Here is a 20,149-nt window from a genome sequence, read left to right as displayed (position 1 = left end):
AGGTGTTTTCGATAATCGATGTCTCTGGTGTGCCCTTCTGCTCCCTTGTAACTCCTCATTTATCTGTTTACATAACATGTTTATAATACATTGAAATCATTCAGATGTTTCTTTTTTATTTTGTGATTCTCAAAGAAATGTGGGTACTTGTGATCTCCAATACAAAGGAATAATATGGCCAGCATATATTAGTGAATGAATGAATGAGCAAACAAGCCCATTCTTAGCCAAGGTAATGCATATGTTAAGGAAGAGTGGAAAGAACACTTGTAGCTTCTTTATCCCCTTCCCATTGCTCATACTGCTACTGTTGTGCATCTCACTTTAAAAGCCTTGACTTGCTCCCAGACCCTTTCCTTAAGCTCTCCTACAACCCAGGACTACAGAAAGATGGCTCCCTCCTAGCACTGCCCTCTCCTAACACAGCATGAGTCAACCTTTATCTCTCCATTCCACCTTTTCTGATAGCACTCATCCTGCAGGATTCAATTAAATTCCACTTTATCCACAAGGTCTTCATCTTTCACGTAATACCTGTCCTGCCCCCTGGGAACTCCAAGAATATCCTTTTCCTTGCTGTCAGTTAATCACACATTTCCTTGCACTTTTATTTAATTGTTGCATACATAAAGTCTTATCTCACTAGCTGAAGAATGTTTCTAGAGGTCACCAATTATGTCATATTTCCTCTGTGTGTGCATTAATACTGGTAAATGCAGAACATATATATGCCTAGTCTGTTGCTTAAGTCTGTTCAGGATAGCTTAGCATATGAACCAAAACTTCTCTTATTAAAGAAGTTTATAGGAGGCTGGAGAGATGGCTCAGTGGGGTTAAGAGCATTGCCTGCTCTTCCAAAGGTCCTGAGTTCAATTCCCAGCAACCACATGGTGGCTCACAACCATCTGTAATGAGGTCTGGTGCCCTCTTCTGGCATGCAGACAGAATATTGTATACATAATAAATAAATATTTAAAAAAAAAAGAAGTTTATAGGTTATACTGTGATCAAAGAATGAAACCCAAGCAAACATATAAAAATAGAAATAAAAAGAAAATTGCCTAATTTATAGTAATAGCATTTTAAGAGAAACCTTTGTTCTCATGAGAAAAACATGTTTCCAGCACGACAGAAACCAGGATGGAATATATAAAATCCATTCATGATTGTTTGACTTTCTCACCTGCTTGTAAAGACCTTGGCTAAGAACTTAGAGCAAACCCAGTTGTTAGAGAATTCGGGCTGGAGAGTCTTTTAGGGCAGAGAAGGGTAAAATAGCTGAAAGTCCAGCAGTAAAAGTTTGCTTTTCACTGAGAGTAACCACTTCTCTCATGGCTTTGCTCTCCTCTCATAAAGACCCTCCAGCTCTTCCTAGCAAAGCTGTTGACTCAGGCCCCCAGCCGCCCATTTCTGTGTGAGCTCCTGCTCAGCTTGTGAGTCTCCTCCCCAATGGCCTGCTTTTATTCCACTGATTCATCAAACACAAGTGAGGTCTTACAAAGGAAGGACTCCGCTCTCTGGGTGTCTTTACCACACCTGGATAACACTTTTGCCACTGACACACACTTCTTTCCCGGCCTGCCCTGGCCTCTTGCAATCCTGGCTTTCTCTTTAGGACCCAGAGTCTTCAGTTTCTGCTCTCTTCGCGTGGATCCTGAGGGCAGTAGATGTCTATCATGCGCACATGTGAAAGAATTAACCATTGACCGAGGATCAGTCCTCTGCAACCTGGTACAGAGTTGCAGGCACACTGAATCCTTTTAGCCCTTTTCTGTTGTTTCCACTCCGTGATTTCAGCAGCTAACTTATCATACTTTATAAGAGAAGACAGAAAAAGTTAAGAATTCGCATCTGGGGCCTTAATCAGGGTCTGAACACCACCACACAGTAATGGAAGGAGAAACAGAATGTCCTATACGGCTGTGACCCTTTGTACTTATTGTGTCCGTGAGTGTGTGCACGGTGTGTGCCTGTACAGATGCTGTCGTGCACAGGGGATTTGCAACAAAACAACCAATGTGTTGTGTACATCGATGCAAATGCTGTCTTTGTAGAGCTGGGAAAGCTGTCCTTAAACAGTGTGGGGCCAGCAGTAACAGACATAGCTTAAACTGTGTCACATACCTTGATCATTACCAACCCTTTGCTCATTTTATCATCTCTATCACCATATGGAATTTACAGTCTAAAAAATGGAAGTCTAGAGAATGACTGGCTTGTGTAAAACCACAGCTGCTCCTTGGCATGAGGGGCAGGACCAGTCTGTCTTTGAATCAGGATCTTCGAAATCCCTGTGCTCCTTCTTCTGTAGTGTTTGTGATGTTTTCTTGTTGTTGTTAAAACAGAATGATAAGTCAGCGATGTGAGCTTATGTCTGTATCAGTAAAGTGCAAATTAGCGACAGATATGTATTTCAGTTTTGCATTGCCATCCCCATGAACAGTACAGAAAGCAAAAGACCTTCTGTGTTTCTCCGTTCTTGGTGCTGGCTAAGCAGTTCTCGGCATGTAGGTCTGGGTGCCGGTTATGTTTCGGGAACCCCGCTGGCATGACTTGAAGAACAACTTGTGTCTGCTCTTCCATGCTGAACTGCTTCCCGTGTGCTAGGAGGAGGAGGTGTCACAGCAAGCATCTCTAGAGACCCAGATGTGGCCATCCCTGCTCCTGCCACTTTGTGTTTGTGGAAGCAGGTCACAGAATAAGCCCTTACCCAAAGAGTAGCAGAGTAGAGTCTTCCTTTTGATGGAAGAAGCATCAAAGAATGTCTGGCCATTTTTAATCCACTACAGTATGCATTTAACAAAAATAGGTGACCTTTAGATCTGACTTTCTGGTTAAAGAAAGTTGCTGAAATCCTGCAGGTGAGTGACCCTGTTCTAAAAACTAGTGTGCTTTTGGCTCTGACCATCTGGGTCTTCTGAAATTCAGGTAGCTTTATAGTTAAACTCACTACGTCCTCAGCACTTTGCCCCTACCTCTTGACGGTCCGTCTCAGCGCAGACACGTGTTCAAGGCCTCTAAGTACGACCTCAGCTGTAAACCTCGTTTCGGTTACTGTAACTCAGATCTTCTCTCCTTAAGAAGTACTGAGCGAGAAAAGCTCAGAGAACAGAAAATGTCATTGAGGTGTTTGGGGAGGGGACGCCAAAACGACTATTTCCCAAAACTAGGTCCACGTTTAAAACAAAAAGCAGTCTTTAAAGGATGTGACATAGAAAAATTCCGTCACTAGTCATCTTGTCTGAGAGAAATGGATCTACCTGCTGTATCTGGAGGCTGGATGTACCTGAGATGCACACACAGTATGAGTCCGTGTTCCACTGCCAACCTAACCCTTAGCCCAGCTGGATGTCTGTCGAGATAGCTTCCAGGTCGCTCTCTGTTGTCTGTGTGTTTTCCTACTCTAAGGGCACAATAACTGCTCCAGTGTCTATGCCTTCTTTCATAGAGCTTTCACTTTGCCAATATCATTTTTCAGTTAACAGGACATTAAACTGTTAAAATTTGGGACAGTGATTCCACTGCACCTTACTGGAAGTTAACTGAATTGCTATTTAGAACATTCCATGCCTTCTGATATTTTTGTATATTTATTGAGAAGATGAATGATAGTCACTCATTCTAAATTTAATGAGAGTCGTCATAAACTCTTCTTTCTGAAACATTATGTTATCAATTTCTGTCTATAAATATGTTTTCTTAAAAGTTATTGAGAAAAAAATCCAAGCCAGTTATTTTGAGTTCAAAATAAATTAAGTCATTGTTTATGATATCCAGAAACTTAAAATAGCCTTGTCTTGGGTTGTGTGTGCTGCAAAAGCCAGGTTCCCAAGCTCCCTTTTGGCTCCTGCTTCTTTCTTGACCAAAGGGCCTGACTCTCTTCCAGAACCAAGATCCAGAGCATTGCGATCTCTTATTTCTGAGACGCTATATCCAAAAATCTTTTTATTTTTAGCTCAAAATTTATAAGTTCTAATTTTTTTCAGTTCTAAGGTAATTAAAAATTTTAGATTATCTTGGCAAAAATGTTAATATATGACTCCTGTTCTCACCAAAAAAAGGGGGGGGGATATATTCAGCACATGAGAAATGAAGTTAAGATCAATGGATTAGGCTGAATCTTGCCGGTCAACCCGATCAGAGAAGTTGTCCCATGATCCGTTCTCACAGGCCACATGTGTAGAACTGGAAGCTCCCTGCCTAGAGCAGCAGCAACCTGTGCCTGGGTGAGCGTGAGCCACCAGGTGCGGTGTCCCCCGTCCCCTGTGGACCACACGTCACTGTCAGCGCCCATACCTTCCCCTGTCCAAGCACTCAGGAGACCCGACCGTTATTTTGTGATTGTTGTCAGTGAGCACATGTGTGCCCACCCGTGTACGACACATGTGGTAGCTGGAGGATACTCAGTATGTCACATGAACTGGGTCTGTCTCGGTGTGAATTGAGCAAACTTCTCACTTTCTTGCTCTCTGAGCCAAAATGGAAAGCAGGAAAGGGTTGCGTGATTTTTGTTTGTTTGTTTGTTCAAGTTTTGGTGCTTGTCGTGGAACTAGCTCTTGTAGCGACCAGACTGGCCTTGAACTCAGAGATCCAACTGCCTCTGCCTCCCAAATTCTGGGTTGCGTGATCTTAAAAGTAGCTTCCACCTCTGAGATTTTTGACTTTCCCAAATCTTCCCAATCGGATGAAACCCAAGAAGTTTGTGTTAGGAACTTCTTAAGGGAAAGCAAGAGGAAAAGAAAGCCCTCAAAATTCCAGGACTCAGGAAGATAATGAAGAAATAAGTAGAGTCACATGGTGATAGGAGAAGGGGACTGTCCAGTGAAGTCATGGGAGAAAGATGGCTACTTTTTTATCCTTGCATTTTCTTAGAAAAGGCAAAACGAAACATGCAGACTACTGGGCTAGTTCTTCATGCCTTGGTGGTCGGCGCTGGTTAGATAAAGAAAGCTGTGTAGTAAGCAGGTGAAGTAGGTGATTATGTGTTTGATAGATGGCTCACTGATTACTCCTAGCTACATTTTATTTTGACGTCTATGAGGAGACAGTTCCTAAGGAAAGGGGGTGGATGACATCTGGCCAAAGGCTGAATCTACAAATAAGGATTTACTGTATTAAATTGCTATTCGACAATGGAATGTGGCCTTCTCTGTCAGCTGCCTTGGTATGTGTGCTGTGGGAAGAACTCCAGTGTGTGTATGGGGGTGCGGTCCCCAGTGCCTTACATACTCCCCATGTGTGCTGAGCATGGATGCCTGCTGCCCCCTGGACCCATGTGCACATTGTTTTCCTTCTCATTTCTACTGAGTTTCCAACTACTCATCTCTCCTCTCTGTCACCCTTCATTCAGCTGTGTGTTCTTAATACCTCTATGTTTCACATTTAGTTGTGTGTGTGTGTGAGAGAGAGACAATTATATTTTAGGAGAGTTTTATGTCCTCTGTTACTAATTTTGTAATTAGCCCGTTATATCACTTAAAATAAATATTCTATGTGAAGGGCTCTTTTTTCTCCCTCGTTTGAGCCTCAGTTTGACTTTTTTCCTCTGAAACACCGACTGATATCTAAGACAGATTCCCAGCCCCATGCTGTACTGTCAGAAAGAACAGTTCCACACTTCAGGAAGGGAAATTAGATTAAAGCAAAGATGATAACCTACCCACATATGATAACACAGCCATGGCCAGAAGGAGGGTCTTGAAATGCCTTTCCTTAAGACCAGGTCTATGTATTTGCCCCCAGCTGCTTCCGTTCAGAAGTCTAAGGTGTCCCCACCTCTGCAATCCCAATTTCTTTGCACTTGTGAGAAAAGCCATTATTGCTAGTGCTTGGTTGTGAGATGCTAATAGAATTCTTGTGATTGCTAACACACTATGTTTGGGAGTCGATAAAGACGTTTGGAGAAGGAGCATTCTGGAGTTCCAGAATTCGCAGCCTGAAGTGGACTCATCCCAGATGAGGCCAGCCGAATGGAATCCTTGGCAGGGTGCTCCTTCTCCTCAGAAGCATGTAAGTTAATAAAAATTAATCTGACCGCATAGCAGCAGTGAGTGAAAACAAGGTGTACCAATTCGAAAATGCTGAAATCTGTTAAAACAGTTCAACAGAGACTCATTGAGGGAAGACAGGGAACAGAACGCTGGGCTTGCCGTAGGGTATGGTGCTTAGTGAAAGGAAAGGGCTCGGCATTTTCTGAGTATCACCGGTGACGGTGCAAAAGGCTTTGGGTCTCTGGAAGGCCATCTGTTAGAGGCGCACACCATCAGTAGCCCGCCCTCAAGGGAAATGCCCCATTATAGACTTGTTTTCCACCACGTAAAGAAAACTGAGTCCAGGCCGGTGCCACCTTTACACCTAGACCAAGAAACCGGAGAACTCTAAGAGACCTCACATGGAAAATGATGGGGAATACTTACTGTTGAGTCCTCTTATTTGCCCTAGTTCCAATCTTAAATAATATGCTTCACTTCCTACTGAAAATGACGACGATTTAGCTTACTGTTGAGTGCAGTTGTAGCTGACAGAGTGTTGGGGTCACTCAGCATTCTGTCTGCTAAAGTTTGGACCCTGGGGGAGTGAGTTGAGCTTCTCAAAGTTTTTCTAAACAGTTCTTATCTCCAGAGACCACTCTCTGGAGTGTTTAGCCTCGTGTTAGGGTGGGAGTGCTGGGTCAGGGGCTATCAACAGAGCACACCCACTCCGCCCAGATAGACACATTAAAGCTGGTCTTCCTGGGGAGTTAGAACCTCTTCTGTTTTTATGCTTGGAACTCAGAGATCTCTTCTTTGACCTTTGTGAAACAGCCTTGGTTAGCCCAGATCATCAGGTCATATCTGTTGGAGACCTTATGGCTGTTAACGTTGTACTGGGTAATTAAGTTGCTTTTCTCATGCCAACTCAAGCTGCAGTAGAAATTGTCCCTGAACGTGCAGTTCCAAGAAACCTTTATCAAATTAAGTGTCTTATAATGAATTGTCATGTCCATCTGTTTTATACTCCCATCTCAACAAAGATGGAGCTATCTTTCTATAATTTTTTTAAGATCAGTCTGTTGGTAAACAGCTTTCTCTTTTTAAAAAAAGAAAAATTCAGTTCTTCTTTGAGGTATGGAGTGTCATTCCCTTTAAATAATTCCTCCAGCTGCTTTTTGAGAGTAAATTATACAGTATGTAAAACATGCATTAACATGTGCATTTAAAGCATTCCTGACTCGTCACATGCTATGTCAGTAGCATTCTCCTTGTTTTTAAACACATGCAAAAGAAAAAAGAAAAAGATTGCAAGTATATTTAAATGTATTTAAAGCTCTTCTTTCTCAGCTTAGGAAAGAACATTGATTCTGTTGCCCTCTGTCATAGTAATTTTTGGTCCAAAAGAGCAAATCAACTCATGACTAAAAAGCCAGAGTCTATATTAAACTCTGATGTTTTTTTAAACAAAATAATTGTAAGAATTCCATGTTATTATTGGACTGCTCCCAGACTGAAGAAAATACACTTTCCTAGAAGTTAAAGCCCTTACCCATTAGAGATGAAGCATCTACCCACTAGGGCGCTTGGCTTGTCAGTCGTGTGCTTCAGCCATGTGAGCCTTCACACTTCCTATACCAGGGCTATGTGCCCTATGTGCTCCTCCATGAACTTGACCCAGGACCTCGTCTTTGTTTTTGTGTTGACCCTGAAAACAAACAAGGCCGCATCACTCATTGGCTTATGTTTGTTCCAAGTGGTCCAGACATTACAACTGAGGGGAACAAGTGAGTCTTGTGGAGCCTTTGGTGAAGCCCAAATGGAGAATCCACAGCAAGAATAATATTAAACTTGACGACTTTCTCCGTCCATCCATCATCCCGAAAATAAAAGAACTACTCTGAACAACTCTATGGGGGAAATAAAGCTTTTTGAAGTTTTTAGGGAGCTAACAAACGAATGTAAGACATTACCTCTCTGGGAAAGACTAAAAGAAGCCTAGAATTTCATAGAGCACATTTTACCCACTTGGCACCCTTCGCGGTGGCCAGAAGTAGTGGCGGAACATCACTGTGTTTGAAAGCTTGTAGAGGTTCGAGGTCGTGTTTGCCTGGTAGACACTGAACAACTGAGCTGGAACCCTGGAGGCAGAGATGGCTGGATTCCCGTGGCCTTTCTGAGTTAGCCTGTTGGGAACAGACCATGCAGGCAAAAGCTTTTCACATTATCCTTTCCCGGCCTTGTATGGATTGGGGAGGCATATTGGCCTAAGTCATTAGTTACATTTGTCCCTTCTTGTCCTTGGCAAACCTGTTCCAGAGCCTTCATGGATGCCTGAAATTTCACATGAGGCTAAATCCAGTTTTCTTCTATGCATGTAGACCCATAATAAAGGCACAAGAAGATACTCATAAATAAAACTATAGCAATTTTAGTAACATACTGTAATAAAAATTATGCATGCTGGTCACGGTGGCTTAGGCCTATAATCCCAGGACTTGGAAAGTGAGACAAAAGAATTACCGTAAATTTGAGGCCAGTTTGAGTTTATAGAGTATAACCCCTTCTCAAACCACCAGATGCATGCACAGTGTTATTTATGACTTGTGGTTGTTTATTTCTATAACTTTCCATTTGAAAAGGGGTGACTGAAAACATAAATAAAGCAGGAAAGATTAGGCTAACCTGTGCACCCTTTGAGGGCCAAGACCCACCTGTGTGTTTCCCTCGCATCACCTTCTAACACAGATAAATAAAAGCTTACGTCCATTCTGTAGATAATCTGCGGCAAGCCCCGGCACACCAAATCCTATAGTTTTGACTTGTTCAGGAAACGAATTTTTGGAATGTTCGTCGTGTACCTGGAAGGAATAAATGTCCGTGAGATCAAGGAGCCTTTAGTTTATGGGGAGGCAAATGCAAATAAATCATTGTAGTTTTAAGTGTTGCTTGTTTTAGAAGTTGAAATGTGCAAAATAAGGAGAAGCTTATGGGACAAAGAGATACTAATTCCTATTTGGAAAACTGTCAGATTTCACTTTTGAGCTGAGTCTTTGGGAATGAGTCAGAGTTCATGTAATGGAGAAAGACGAAAGGGCATTCTAGGCTATTAGAGTCTTTGACTTTTCAGTTTTTAAATGTGTCTTGGAGCCGAAAACATTTGTACTAATCTCATGTATCTTCATGACTTAAGAAAAATGGAATGGACCCCCTCTTCAGATAGCTACCCCATGGCCAGACTACATAGCTTGTTTAAGATTTCTCTTTGCTTTCCTCTTCCAGGGAGCAATGCTTCTTAGAATAGTAGGCAGATCCCTTGTTATCCAGCCTTCGCCTGCCTCTCCTCCATATCGGCTGCCAAACCCTTGATAATAATGCCCTGTCCTCATCTTGACATATGCTGTGTAGATTGTTTCTTGTTCTTGTAAACCCACCAGGTTCTTCTGTACCTAGAATGTCTTCCTTCTATGCCCTCTCTCGTACTTGGTGACTTCTACACAATCCGGGACTTCTCACAGCCTTCCTCCCACTGCCTCTGCCACCAGACACCCGCCACCATACTTCTAGCACATCACCGAAGAGCTGGGCTCACAGGCAGAATGGCTTCTGCAAGGAGTGTGCTCTCTCCAGCAGCCTTTGGCACAAAGGTGCTCACTAGGTGGAGTCCCGGTTTGCAACAGGCATCCTTGGGACCCATTTCACCCCTGAGAAGTGTTTCATTTCTTGAGACTACATTCCTTGCCCCATTTATAGTAATAGCCAGCATCTTTAAACTGACCTGTTTTGCATAAAAGACAAGCTTCTTCTGAACACGTGTTTGTTTCTGCCCAGGACAAGAGTGGTACCTCTTAGAGGGAAGCATCCTGAGCTTTCTGCTCTGTCCTTACTTCTTCTTCTGGACTCACACTGATTTCCAGGCTTCTTGTCCCTGACTGATGTAACTGAGGAGTTCCTGCTGAAAGACCCGATGCAGGAGGAGGGAAAGGGGTCAGGAAATGTAAAAATATTAGAAAGATTAGCCTAGAATGAGTTCCACTGGAGCCCGCAGGCAGGGAGGAGGCTCATGTGTTAAAGAGAGCCAGTCAGAAGGAGGCTGAGGCTCAGGAGAAACTGACAAAATCATGGGAGTGGACAGCTTCACATAGTGAGTGTGGAGAACTTGGAAAGTGACCTATTGTCATGTGCAGGTGGGCTGTGTGACTTCAAAGACTTTATTGATAGGGTTGAGTTACTTACGTGCGACAGGGGCAGAAGCAGGGACCCTGGATCTTCAGGGACTGTGAGAGGTCAGAGCATTGAAAGTGCTTCCTCTGCATCACCCCGAAGCCTCCTAAATGACATAAATAAGAGAACAGGTGTTGAGTGCTTTCATGTTTCAGCCACGGTGCTAGACGTTTCTCATGCGTCAGTCCGTTTAATCCACACGGCAGTCATATGACATATGGAAACTTTAACCAGCTCTATTTTCCATGTGGTTCAGTTGAGACATAGATTATATAACCTGCCCAAACTCCCATGGTCACATCACTGCTCAGGAGCCAGAACTCAAATATGACACTGTTTTAAGCCAGTGTCCCTTCCTGGAAGCCTCTGTGTCTTGGGTGAAAGTCAGAGCTACAGGGAGGAAACGTTTGTGTGAATGGAAAAGCCTTGCTGACTTCCCTCCCAGCCACCACAGTGGACGAAATGAGTGTGGATGTCCCTAGTCTCGCTGGAGGCAGAAGGATATCGTTAGGGGAGAGCCAGGTAGAAATTAAAAGGTTTACTTGGTGCAATTTTTGTTGATGGCCAGATTGGCTCCTCAGCTCCTGTTGGAAGACAGGTTGGTGCATAGATGGTTGGTGCAGATAGTCCCTGGCACACGTATGTTCTCCAGAGGATGTGAGACTACCGTCTGCCACTTCACACCAATGACAAGGATGAGAGGCTTGGAGTTGACTGTTCGCTGAGATCCAGTTGGAAGTCTGCACTCATCTGCTTCAGTGCCAACCTGGGTACAGTTGACTCTAGATGCCTGAGGCAGTGTGTGCAGCCATTGATCTGTTCAGGTGTCATCGGTCCGTGCTTGTGCTTTTTCTTGTATTCCAGGGCAGAAGTTCAGCAGCCTGCACCCCACTGTGCTCTCATATCCACGACCTCCCTAAACTGAATCTTCCTGGCATCCCCAGCGTCAGGCTAGCTGCATGCCTGCTTGCATGTGTATTCTTAGTAAATAAACACAAACTGAGTACATATTTGTAGACAAGCCGATTCCATGCTCCCGAGCCTCCATTTCTAATGCAATGGGTGATCCCAGGTTTGAGATGAAAATACTCGACATTGCTGCATTTAAACTTATTCTCCAGCCCAGAGAGATGGCTCAGCAGAGCACTTCCTGTTCTTGCAGAGGACCTAGATCCAATTCCCTGTACCCACATGGCAGCTTGCAACTGTGTAAGTTTCAGGAGATCTGGGGCCTCTTCTGACATCCGTGAGCTCCTACGTGCACATGGTGGGCAGCATAGACATACACTCAGATACACCTACACACATAAAGTAAATAATTTTTTAAAAAATCGTATTCTCATGTCCATAACCCCTTTCAAGGCTGTGACATGCCAGTTTCTCTTCTTTTTTCCTTATCTTGAATGGTCTTCTATACGTCTCTCCCTCCTATCCTACCAGCCCATGAAAGGATACACCAGTGACTTCTCTCAGATCTGAGGAAGTGGATCTTAGTGTCAGACACCTGGGCTTGACAAGGTGGTTGGGAATGCCTATGGGATCCTCGCCCTAACATTTTCAACAAGGGCCAAGGAATATTTTCAGTTGTAGCCTGCCTCTGGTCTGGCTCCTGCCAAGATCGGAGCCTGCCCCTGGACTTCATTAGAAAGTCACATCAGGGCAGTAGTTTGTAGAAAGCATTGTTGCTTTATCCTCGCCATACTGACTTACCGTGGGGGTCTGGGAACAATGTCTACTTAAAGCTTGTATATTCCTAAAGTGTGTTCCATTTTCCTTCAGCTCCACACCTTCTGCTTCCTAGGCGTCTGGTATCTTTGAGAAGGAAGTCATAATTGTCTCTTGAGATCCAGGAATTGGGAAGCTGTCCTAGTTATTTAATTGTCTTGGGTTTATATCTCCCGTGCTTGAGAGCACGTCCATCCATTCTTCCTCCTAGACAAACAAGCAGAGCATAACACTCACAGAAAGCTCGGTTGCTCCCTCCTCCTCGGAGGTCAGAGTCATAAGGAATGTGCAGTTACGTGTTAGGCTGGAGCAGCTCCCTGTCCTGGGGAGGGACCACTGATAGACAGCAGGGACAGATCCTCCACGGCTGGCTGTGACTAGTGATGAAGAGTCAAGGAGCTCATACCGGGATTAGCTGGAGGGAGGGTGAAGTAGGGTCAGTAGTTCTCCAGGGAGCGGTAAATCTCCTAGGGAGAGACAGGAGGGAAATTCAAGCTTGAGGCACTCCCATAGGGAGCTAGCTAACCATTTTCCAAAGTGGTAATTGGACCGTTCCATGTTAAATCTCCTTCTTTGGGATGTTTTTATTTACAGTCATGTTTTAAATATACATATTCCTGAAACCGCAGAACGGTAGAGCTTTAAATTTCATTAATGATGAAGCTGCTTTTAATGGAAGAGCATTGTGTTTTATGTGGCATCTTTTCCATTCTTGACAAACTATTTCATTAACAGCCTTTACAGCCTTAGCAGAGAGTACTTAGTACCTGTACTTTATAAGTACTCAAATAATTCCTTTCCCTGTTCCCTGACCAAGGGAAACCCACTGCCTTTGGTTGTGGACAGGGGATGTTTCCACATTCCAGGACTCAGGCAGGTGTTTCAGATGTGGAATAAAGCCACTATTGGATGAACTGTTTTCTAGAATACTCCACAATTTGGACTTGTTTTTCCCAAAGGACATGGATCGAAGGATAAGTGTCTGTGTTGGGAAAGATGGGATGTCTATGGCGTGCAGTCTCCCGTGTCTTCCTCTGGAGAGATGTTCCTATGGAGGGATGTTCCTATGGAGGGATGTTCCTATGGAAGAATGTTCCTATGGAGAGATGTTCCTATGGAGAGATGTTCCTATGGAGGGATGTTAGGATAATGTTTGCTGTCTGTGTGCCAGCCAGCGCCCACCACAGGGCACATTTTTGAGACACTCCTATGCTTTTCAAGAGGGCTGTGTGGGTGTCAGAGACCCCTTTCCCCAGGTTCAATGGTCATCCCTCTTATTTATTGTCTTTTGAAGTTTCTCTCTTCATTCTGGTAAACAGAAAAACACACATCGATTCTTTAGCCTAGTTTCAAGTCAGGTCCCAAATCTGCTCTATGATAACAGAACCCCAACATTTAGCATGCTGTTTCTTTTCGTGAAATATATATCTATATATTATATTTATTTGTATATATTATATATATACTATATATACAAATAAATATACAACTGTTACCTGCCTCTCAGATAAAATTATGAGGAAAGTGAGGTCATGGGACATAGTGAGCCAGGTCTGAAGGTTGGGATTCAAGGAGAGCAAGAAGGAAGAGAAGCAGTCAGATGCAGAGGTGACGTGACTGGGTATCAGCCGGTAAGATGCAGTAGAAAAGTCCTGGATCGGGTGGTCACATCGATGGGGCCGGTAATGGTGGTGGTAGGATCATGGGGTTTCAAATTTAGAAGAATACTTTCTGAGCATGCGTCTTACTTTATGGGTGAGCAAACCAAACATCCAAGGATTAGAGTGGGTTGCTAATGTTTTCACATTTTTCCGGTGGGGACAGTTAAGTAAATAACAGGAGGAGCCTTTGTGAATGATTGACAGCATACACTGACGATTACAATCCTCATTAAAATGTTAAGACAGACTTGGTCTTCTCAAGTGGGAAGAAAATTTACACCATGGTGACCCAGCCCCTGCACATGTAGGCCCAAAGGTCCTAGAAGGTGGTTCCTGGAGAGCACGTGTCTTGCGGGTTCTGAAGTTCCTCCTCTGACTGGTCCTCAAGGGAAGTTCCCCAGAACCTGTTCTGTAAGCAGATTCCATCATCTGTCTCACATTCTGATCTGGGAAGCCTCACCTCTAAGTTCCCCATTCGTCATGTATAAAGAACAATGTGAGGCCAACAAGATGATGCCACACATAAAAGGTGCTTGCCACTGAACCTAGCAACCTTCATTCAGTCACCAGAACCCCCAAGAAGGATGGGGGAACTGACTTTCAAAAGTTCTTCTCCCATTTCCAGATATGATGTACAACACAGACACACACACACACACACACACACAGACACACATATACACGCATGTACGCATGCACTAAGTAAATGTTAAAAATAATAATATTTTAGAAAGACAGTACATGCTCCAAGCTCTAATAAAGAAAATGCTGGCTCCAGATTTTTGTTGGTTGTATTTGTTGCATATTGTCTTCTTTTATAAGATATCCCTTTCTTTGCTAGAGAAACACATGGGAGAATCAGTATGATTTTGATTTAGTAGAATAAGCAGGTACACTACAAGAGTCAGGGGCCCTGCCTGTATATTGTTAAAAGTCAGAAGACAGAAAATTAATTCCGGAGAAAGCCTTTTGGGTGTGTGGTCTTAAGGGCTCTGGGGTCTTCATCAGGGGCCAAAGGAGAAGCAGGCATGAGTGGGCATCTGTGGGACTGGCTGTTGCATTCAGTGAACGGAAGACTGGCATTCATGCCAGAGTGTGAATGTGCAGAGCCTCCGGTGGAGCATGGAAGCTACAAGATAGGCAGAGGCCAAGCTTGCACACACCCAGTAAGCTATGTCTGGAAGCTTCCGCACTGCCTCGGACTGTGTATATAGTCCCCGAAGCAAAAGACATACAGGTGAAGAGGAAATGTGTACTCTGCTTTTTAGCCAGCTACCCAGCAATGTGAGCCTCCTAAGGAAGTGAGTGCCCTCTAGGGGTGTATGTGATGTCTCAGTTCTGTTCACCATTGCTCATAGGCCCTCAGGATGCCCACTAAACTGAATGAATCCATTACCTACTCTGGGAAGAGGAGAGCAGGGCCCTCTTAACCAAGTCCCACCTGACCGCAGCTGTGATTACATTATGCAGAAATTTATTAACAGGATGTTTTGATTGATTACTATCTTAATATCGAGGATGGCATTAGAGGATTCTCTGCTACCCTGGCAAATTGCAGGTACAGATTAGTGCTTCTTTGAAGCTAAAAAAAAAAAAAAATCCAATGTCCTTAATTCTCTTCTTTTATGATTCCATTTATATGAACTGCATAAAGCAGTCAAGTACACAGAGGTCTAACTTATATTTGTAGTTGCCAGGGCCAGAGTCGGGAGAAGCCGGGGAAAGGCTGCTGTATGGTGCAGGATTTCTGTCTGGGGTAAAGAAAAAGGCAGCAGCAGTGACTGCACAGCCTCGCAAATAGAAGAGCAGTGAGCAGGAGTCTGTATTTTAGAAGGGGTACGTGCTGTGTGATGACTTCCATCTCCTAGGGCAGAGGCTTGCTGCTCAGAGTATCCTCACACCGCTCTGTCTGAAGGGGACTAGTTGAGTTGAACAACCAGGGTCTCTGCCTGGTTTTCCCTTGCTGTTGCATCTGATTTGTTAAACTAGCTAATAGCATCCATCCTTTTTTTATTTCCAACCCTGTCTCCTTTTCTATACTAGCTCTACATAAGAGGCGCAAAAAGAGCATGTGACCCAAACAGAGGGAGAGAAGGGCTCCAGACGCGTGTGTTCAGGTGTTTGCGGCCGGACCCGGGGGCTAGAACAGGATGCTCAGGAGGCAGCAGGAGTGAACAGTAGAGCAAGTGTCTGCCCAGAGCAGGAGCAGGGAGCGAGCACTGTTTAAGGGAAATGATGGGGGAGAGAGTTGGAAGGAAAGGTATGTGGCCCTCTGGGTGATGAGTGCTACCCCGAGACACTGATAAGTGGAATGAGGAGAAGACTTTTGGCTGTGGAAGTGAGTGCAGGAACAAAGCTGTGGGCTGGGTGTGGCGTGGCTGGAGTGAGGGCAAACAGCTCAGGAAACTGGGGAGGGGTGAGTGATGACATCAGCCTCCCTAAGCATCTGTCTCCTGTTAGTTTCTTAATCCATCTGTTTTCTCTTTTGCCTTGCTTGCTCTTACCCAGGAATGGGGTAGGAGGGAAGGAAGACTGGCGGGGGTGGGGGGATAAAAAAAATGAAAAGAAGGGAGGTAGCGAGGACAAAGTACAGTCTGTGTGCTTAGGCTCCAGTGGAAAGCACGGAGAGTAGGGATATAGCCATCTGTATAGGGTAGGTCAACAAGGGGTCTGCATTCGTTACCGAATGAACAAGGAAGAAGACCTGTCAATAGACGGTCTGTGGAAATTGTGTTAAACTGTATGAAATTGCTATTGGGCTATTTTCAGCCTACCAAAATAAAACAAAATATAAGTGTATTTGTACAACGGAAGCCTAACAGATGATAAGATGTAGCAGGCCTTCACCCGGATGTTCACCTTTTCTGGTTCCATCCTCAGGTCATCCATTGAAGTGTTGATTTTAGGTTCAGAGGAATCTGTCGAAGTCAAGGGACGGATGGCATTAGGTAGGGAGGCAGGGTAGGTAAGAGGACCAGGAACCAAGAATGCACCAGTCTGCCGACATCATGCTTCTTTGCCAGTCAACCATTTAGGCTCGGTAGTAAACCTGGGAGGAGGGAAGGGTCCTTCCTTTTCTAAGTGGGTTACTAAGCACTTTGGAGAGTTTTGGTGCCGACATGGGTCTCTGAGGATAATAATAGTGGCATTGGAACATTGGGGAATGTGGCAGATACAGGGCAATGTTACAATGATTTTTGGTGTGATGTGATTTCCCAGAGTTCAGCAGCAGCGAGTCTAGCAGAGAAGTGGACAGTGTGTTTGGACAGAAAGAGCGCACAAGTGTTGAAGAACAACAGCCGAAGAGCGTACTTCTTGGGCGTACGTGTGCTGCCTGGCGTTTAAGAATGATTGTAACACATGAGCAGGCAGGATGTGATTCTAGATTCTAGGAGAAGTGGTAGAAACAGCTATTCCTATGGGGTGCTGTCAGACACTAGGATGTGTCACGTGCAGTAATGTAAGCAATACACCAAGCTGTACGATTGTAGTGGTTTGACTGCATGCCTAAAACTCTAGTGGCGAGACACTCAATGCTTAAAGACCAGCTCACAGTACACAGCCCTAGAAGGGAGTTGTCCTGCAGGAATCCAAAACTCTGCACACCAAACAAGCAGGCATTTATCTTAAATGGTGGGCAGAAATATGATTGTAGTAAAACCTTAATGTGGTTTTCATTCCCGCTCTCCCAGGAATCTAACTGTCATCATGCGGGGAAGAACCAAAAGAGAAGTGGTGGGGGCAGGTTTCATTCACATCTTTCCAGTGGCTTATAATGGTCTTTGGTGCAAACTTTAACGTCATTTACATTTTTTAGTTCCCTGGCTAATTGAAAATGTCATTGAAATTCTGGGCCTGATTATTGAGATACTTGAGGACTGTAAGCATATTTGTAATTTATTGAAGTTTCAAACAATAGATCAAACCAATCACTTCAGCAAGAAAGGGGGAACAACAGAATTAATGAATCTGTTAATAATTCTTGATGTGAATGGCCCCTCCCCTGATCAGAACAAACTTCCACTTTAAATGAGAACCCACACATTTCCTTCCAGCATCTTTCTCTTAAGGATGCCTTTATTTTCTCCTCTCAGGCTGGCATCTTACTCCATCACTCTTTCATTATGTGACCCATAGTCTGATCCCAGCGGAGTCCTCAGGACCAGAGGCTAGCAGCTACTTCCCGTTACTACAAGTGTATGCTGGTACCCAGCTGCCCGAGCATCTCTTTCCCAGTGTCTTATTTCATTGCCTCTGAGAAGCCAGTTTGGTCTCTCCTCTGTTCTCTTCACTTACCTCTGCTTATCGGCTCCTGCAAATTTCACGACAAAATTAAAGTCAAGAGCGACCAGAATTTATAGCTCATAAAATATCTCATCCCTGCATGCGGAGATGCATTCACATGTGGTAGCTCAGAATCTAAGAAATTAAAACTTTCTACTTTAAGGACAACTGTCAACAAAGTTTGTTTGCCTAAACCTCATGCCCTGCTGTGTGTAGAAACTTCAGATTTCAGTCTGTTCTATGTATGGCACACTAACATAAATTAAATATTGCTCAAGATGACTGTGTTCCTAGAGATGATCGTACTGACAAGGAATGACTGGAAAGCCAATAATTTAATTATGGGGCGGGGAGAGATCAAACCCTATAGAGAATGCCTACCCATCTCTGGAAACAAGGCTGTAGTCTGGGGCTACTTAACGGAGGGACCACTCATTCACTGTTAGCATCCCTGACCAACACAATGAGCATGTGTAGAAATGGCCCCGCATCATCTGAAAATGTTACTGTGAGTACCAACATGGGGAGCTAAGAAATGAGGTGAAATGTGTCTCCCGAGATGGGCAGGGTTAAAGTGGGGCTGTCTAGGTAGGACATGAGCGGTAGTTGTTTGGGTGGCTGACTGCTCATACAGCCCTCCCCACATTCCTTCACTGTACCAGACAACCAGGTTGTACATGTAGCCCAGGTACTTGTCACTTTGGGGGTCTCCCAACGTCTGTGTTTTTATTTATTCATGGGGTTTTCCTTCCCTTTTCTTTGGTTTCAGATGCGAGTGTCTCTCTGGCTTATGTGGTTTTCCCGTTTGTGAGGTGGGATCTACTCCCCGCATAGTCTCTCGTGGAGATGGGACACCCGGAAAGTGCTGTGATGTCTTTGAATGTGTTAATGGTACGTGGGGTTTCTCTTGTTCTCAGAGAGTGTTCATTTGTGCAGCAGGAGGAGGAGGGAGGGCCAGCCTAGCTCGTTCTGCCAGTTAGAGCAGAGAGCGTACTTAGGGACGTGCTGAGGGTCACTCCGAGAGGGGACTTGCTTAGTCACTGTACAGCTGAGAAAGTTAGGGAGGGAAGCATCACACTGTCACAGAAAACCTCACAGTTTTGGTAGCAGGCCATATGATAGGATGTGGCAAAAGGTCAGTTTGGGGATTTCAGGGGGAAAGAGAGGGGACTGTAGCCTGTTACATACTTTCTGTTCTCCAGTGACCTGTGCCCATTGCTGTCAGAAGATATTCTCACTGAAAATACGTGGGAGCTAACACAATTAGAAATAGAAAAGACCTCATTCTTCCAGCCCGGGGTGTCTCTAGTTAGAGAGTATCTTAGATCACTGGGATTAGCATTGGCCAGTTTTACACCTGACCTTCCTGGCTTCAGAGAAAAGGACTCACGTCTCATAAGTTCCTTGAGCAGAACCTGCCTCTTACCTTTACCCTTCACATGACAGCTTGGTATTTGGCAGCTTGATGTTCATTAAATTGAGATGCTAGGAGAGCAGAAAACCTGAGTCATGCTTCTCTAGTGGAATTTTCAGGGAAAAAAAAAGTAGTTGCATAGGCCACGACCACTGTCCATGCATGGATGAAAGATGAGACAGTTAAACAAGCATACCATTGCACACACAGAAACTGGCAGTGACTACCACCTGTGAGAACCCAAGCTTTGGGATGTCCCCTTCCTGCTCTCAGGTCCCTCCTCCCACAAAGAAGTCCTGCTAAAGTTGAATCATACTTGAATTGTGACCTTGTATTTTCCAGTCACGTGGCCCTGTGTTTTGTTGCTTTGATTTGCACTGAAAAAAAACACTAGTAGCGTAGCTGGGTAATTAGGAAAAACCTCAGGCAAAATGATGCCAGATGAGGGTTGGTTGATCCTTCTTGCTGTGTAACCAGGGAAGGCTCGTGGTCACCGTGGGACTCAGTTCTATGACTCTAGAATGAAGCAAGTAACAGTAATTATGCATCAAGTGTTAATAGTCTTTATTATTCTGTGTGTTCACATTCTGCCCACACTCTCAGAACACCGCTCTGGGTGTTGGTGGTGGAGACAGTAAGGCTAGAGTAAGCATCCTCACATACAGACTTTATAAATAGAATACAAGGGAAGGCGCGGGGAAAGTTCCGTGTGCTTAAATCTCTTTGAAGTGCTTCCCATCAGTCCTGTTAGCACCCAGCCAGTGGTTTTGTCTGTTAATCCCGAGCCAGTGGACAAGCAGACCTCTTCCTTCTGGCCGAGCTGCAGCCTGATTTATGGCAGGTGATGTTCTCTGTGAATGCTTAGCTTGTGC

At 44.4% G+C, this 20,149-nt stretch overlaps 1 protein-coding gene across 3 annotated transcripts in view; it reads left to right on the top strand.

Moving 5' to 3' along the window:
* The window catches only part of Crim1 (cysteine rich transmembrane BMP regulator 1), a 178,656-nt gene that overhangs the window by 85,918 nt on the left and 72,589 nt on the right, over positions 1–20,149 (top strand). For 2 of the 3 annotated variants that reach the window (XM_057775638.1, XM_057775630.1), the window contains one exon: positions 18,633–18,754. The exons of the other annotated variant lie outside the window; for it this stretch is intronic. In XM_057775638.1, coding sequence (XP_057631621.1) covers positions 18,633–18,754 — 122 coding nt within the window. The remainder of the gene's footprint in view (positions 1–18,632; positions 18,755–20,149) is intronic. 3 annotated transcript variants of the gene reach the window in all.

The sequence above is a fragment of the Chionomys nivalis genome, chromosome 1 (assembly GCF_950005125.1).
Source record: "Chionomys nivalis chromosome 1, mChiNiv1.1, whole genome shotgun sequence".
In the NCBI taxonomy this organism is placed as follows: Eukaryota; Metazoa; Chordata; class Mammalia; order Rodentia; family Cricetidae; genus Chionomys; species Chionomys nivalis.
The sequence above is the reverse complement of the archived record's forward strand: the minus strand, read 5'-3'. Positions and strand labels throughout refer to the sequence as shown.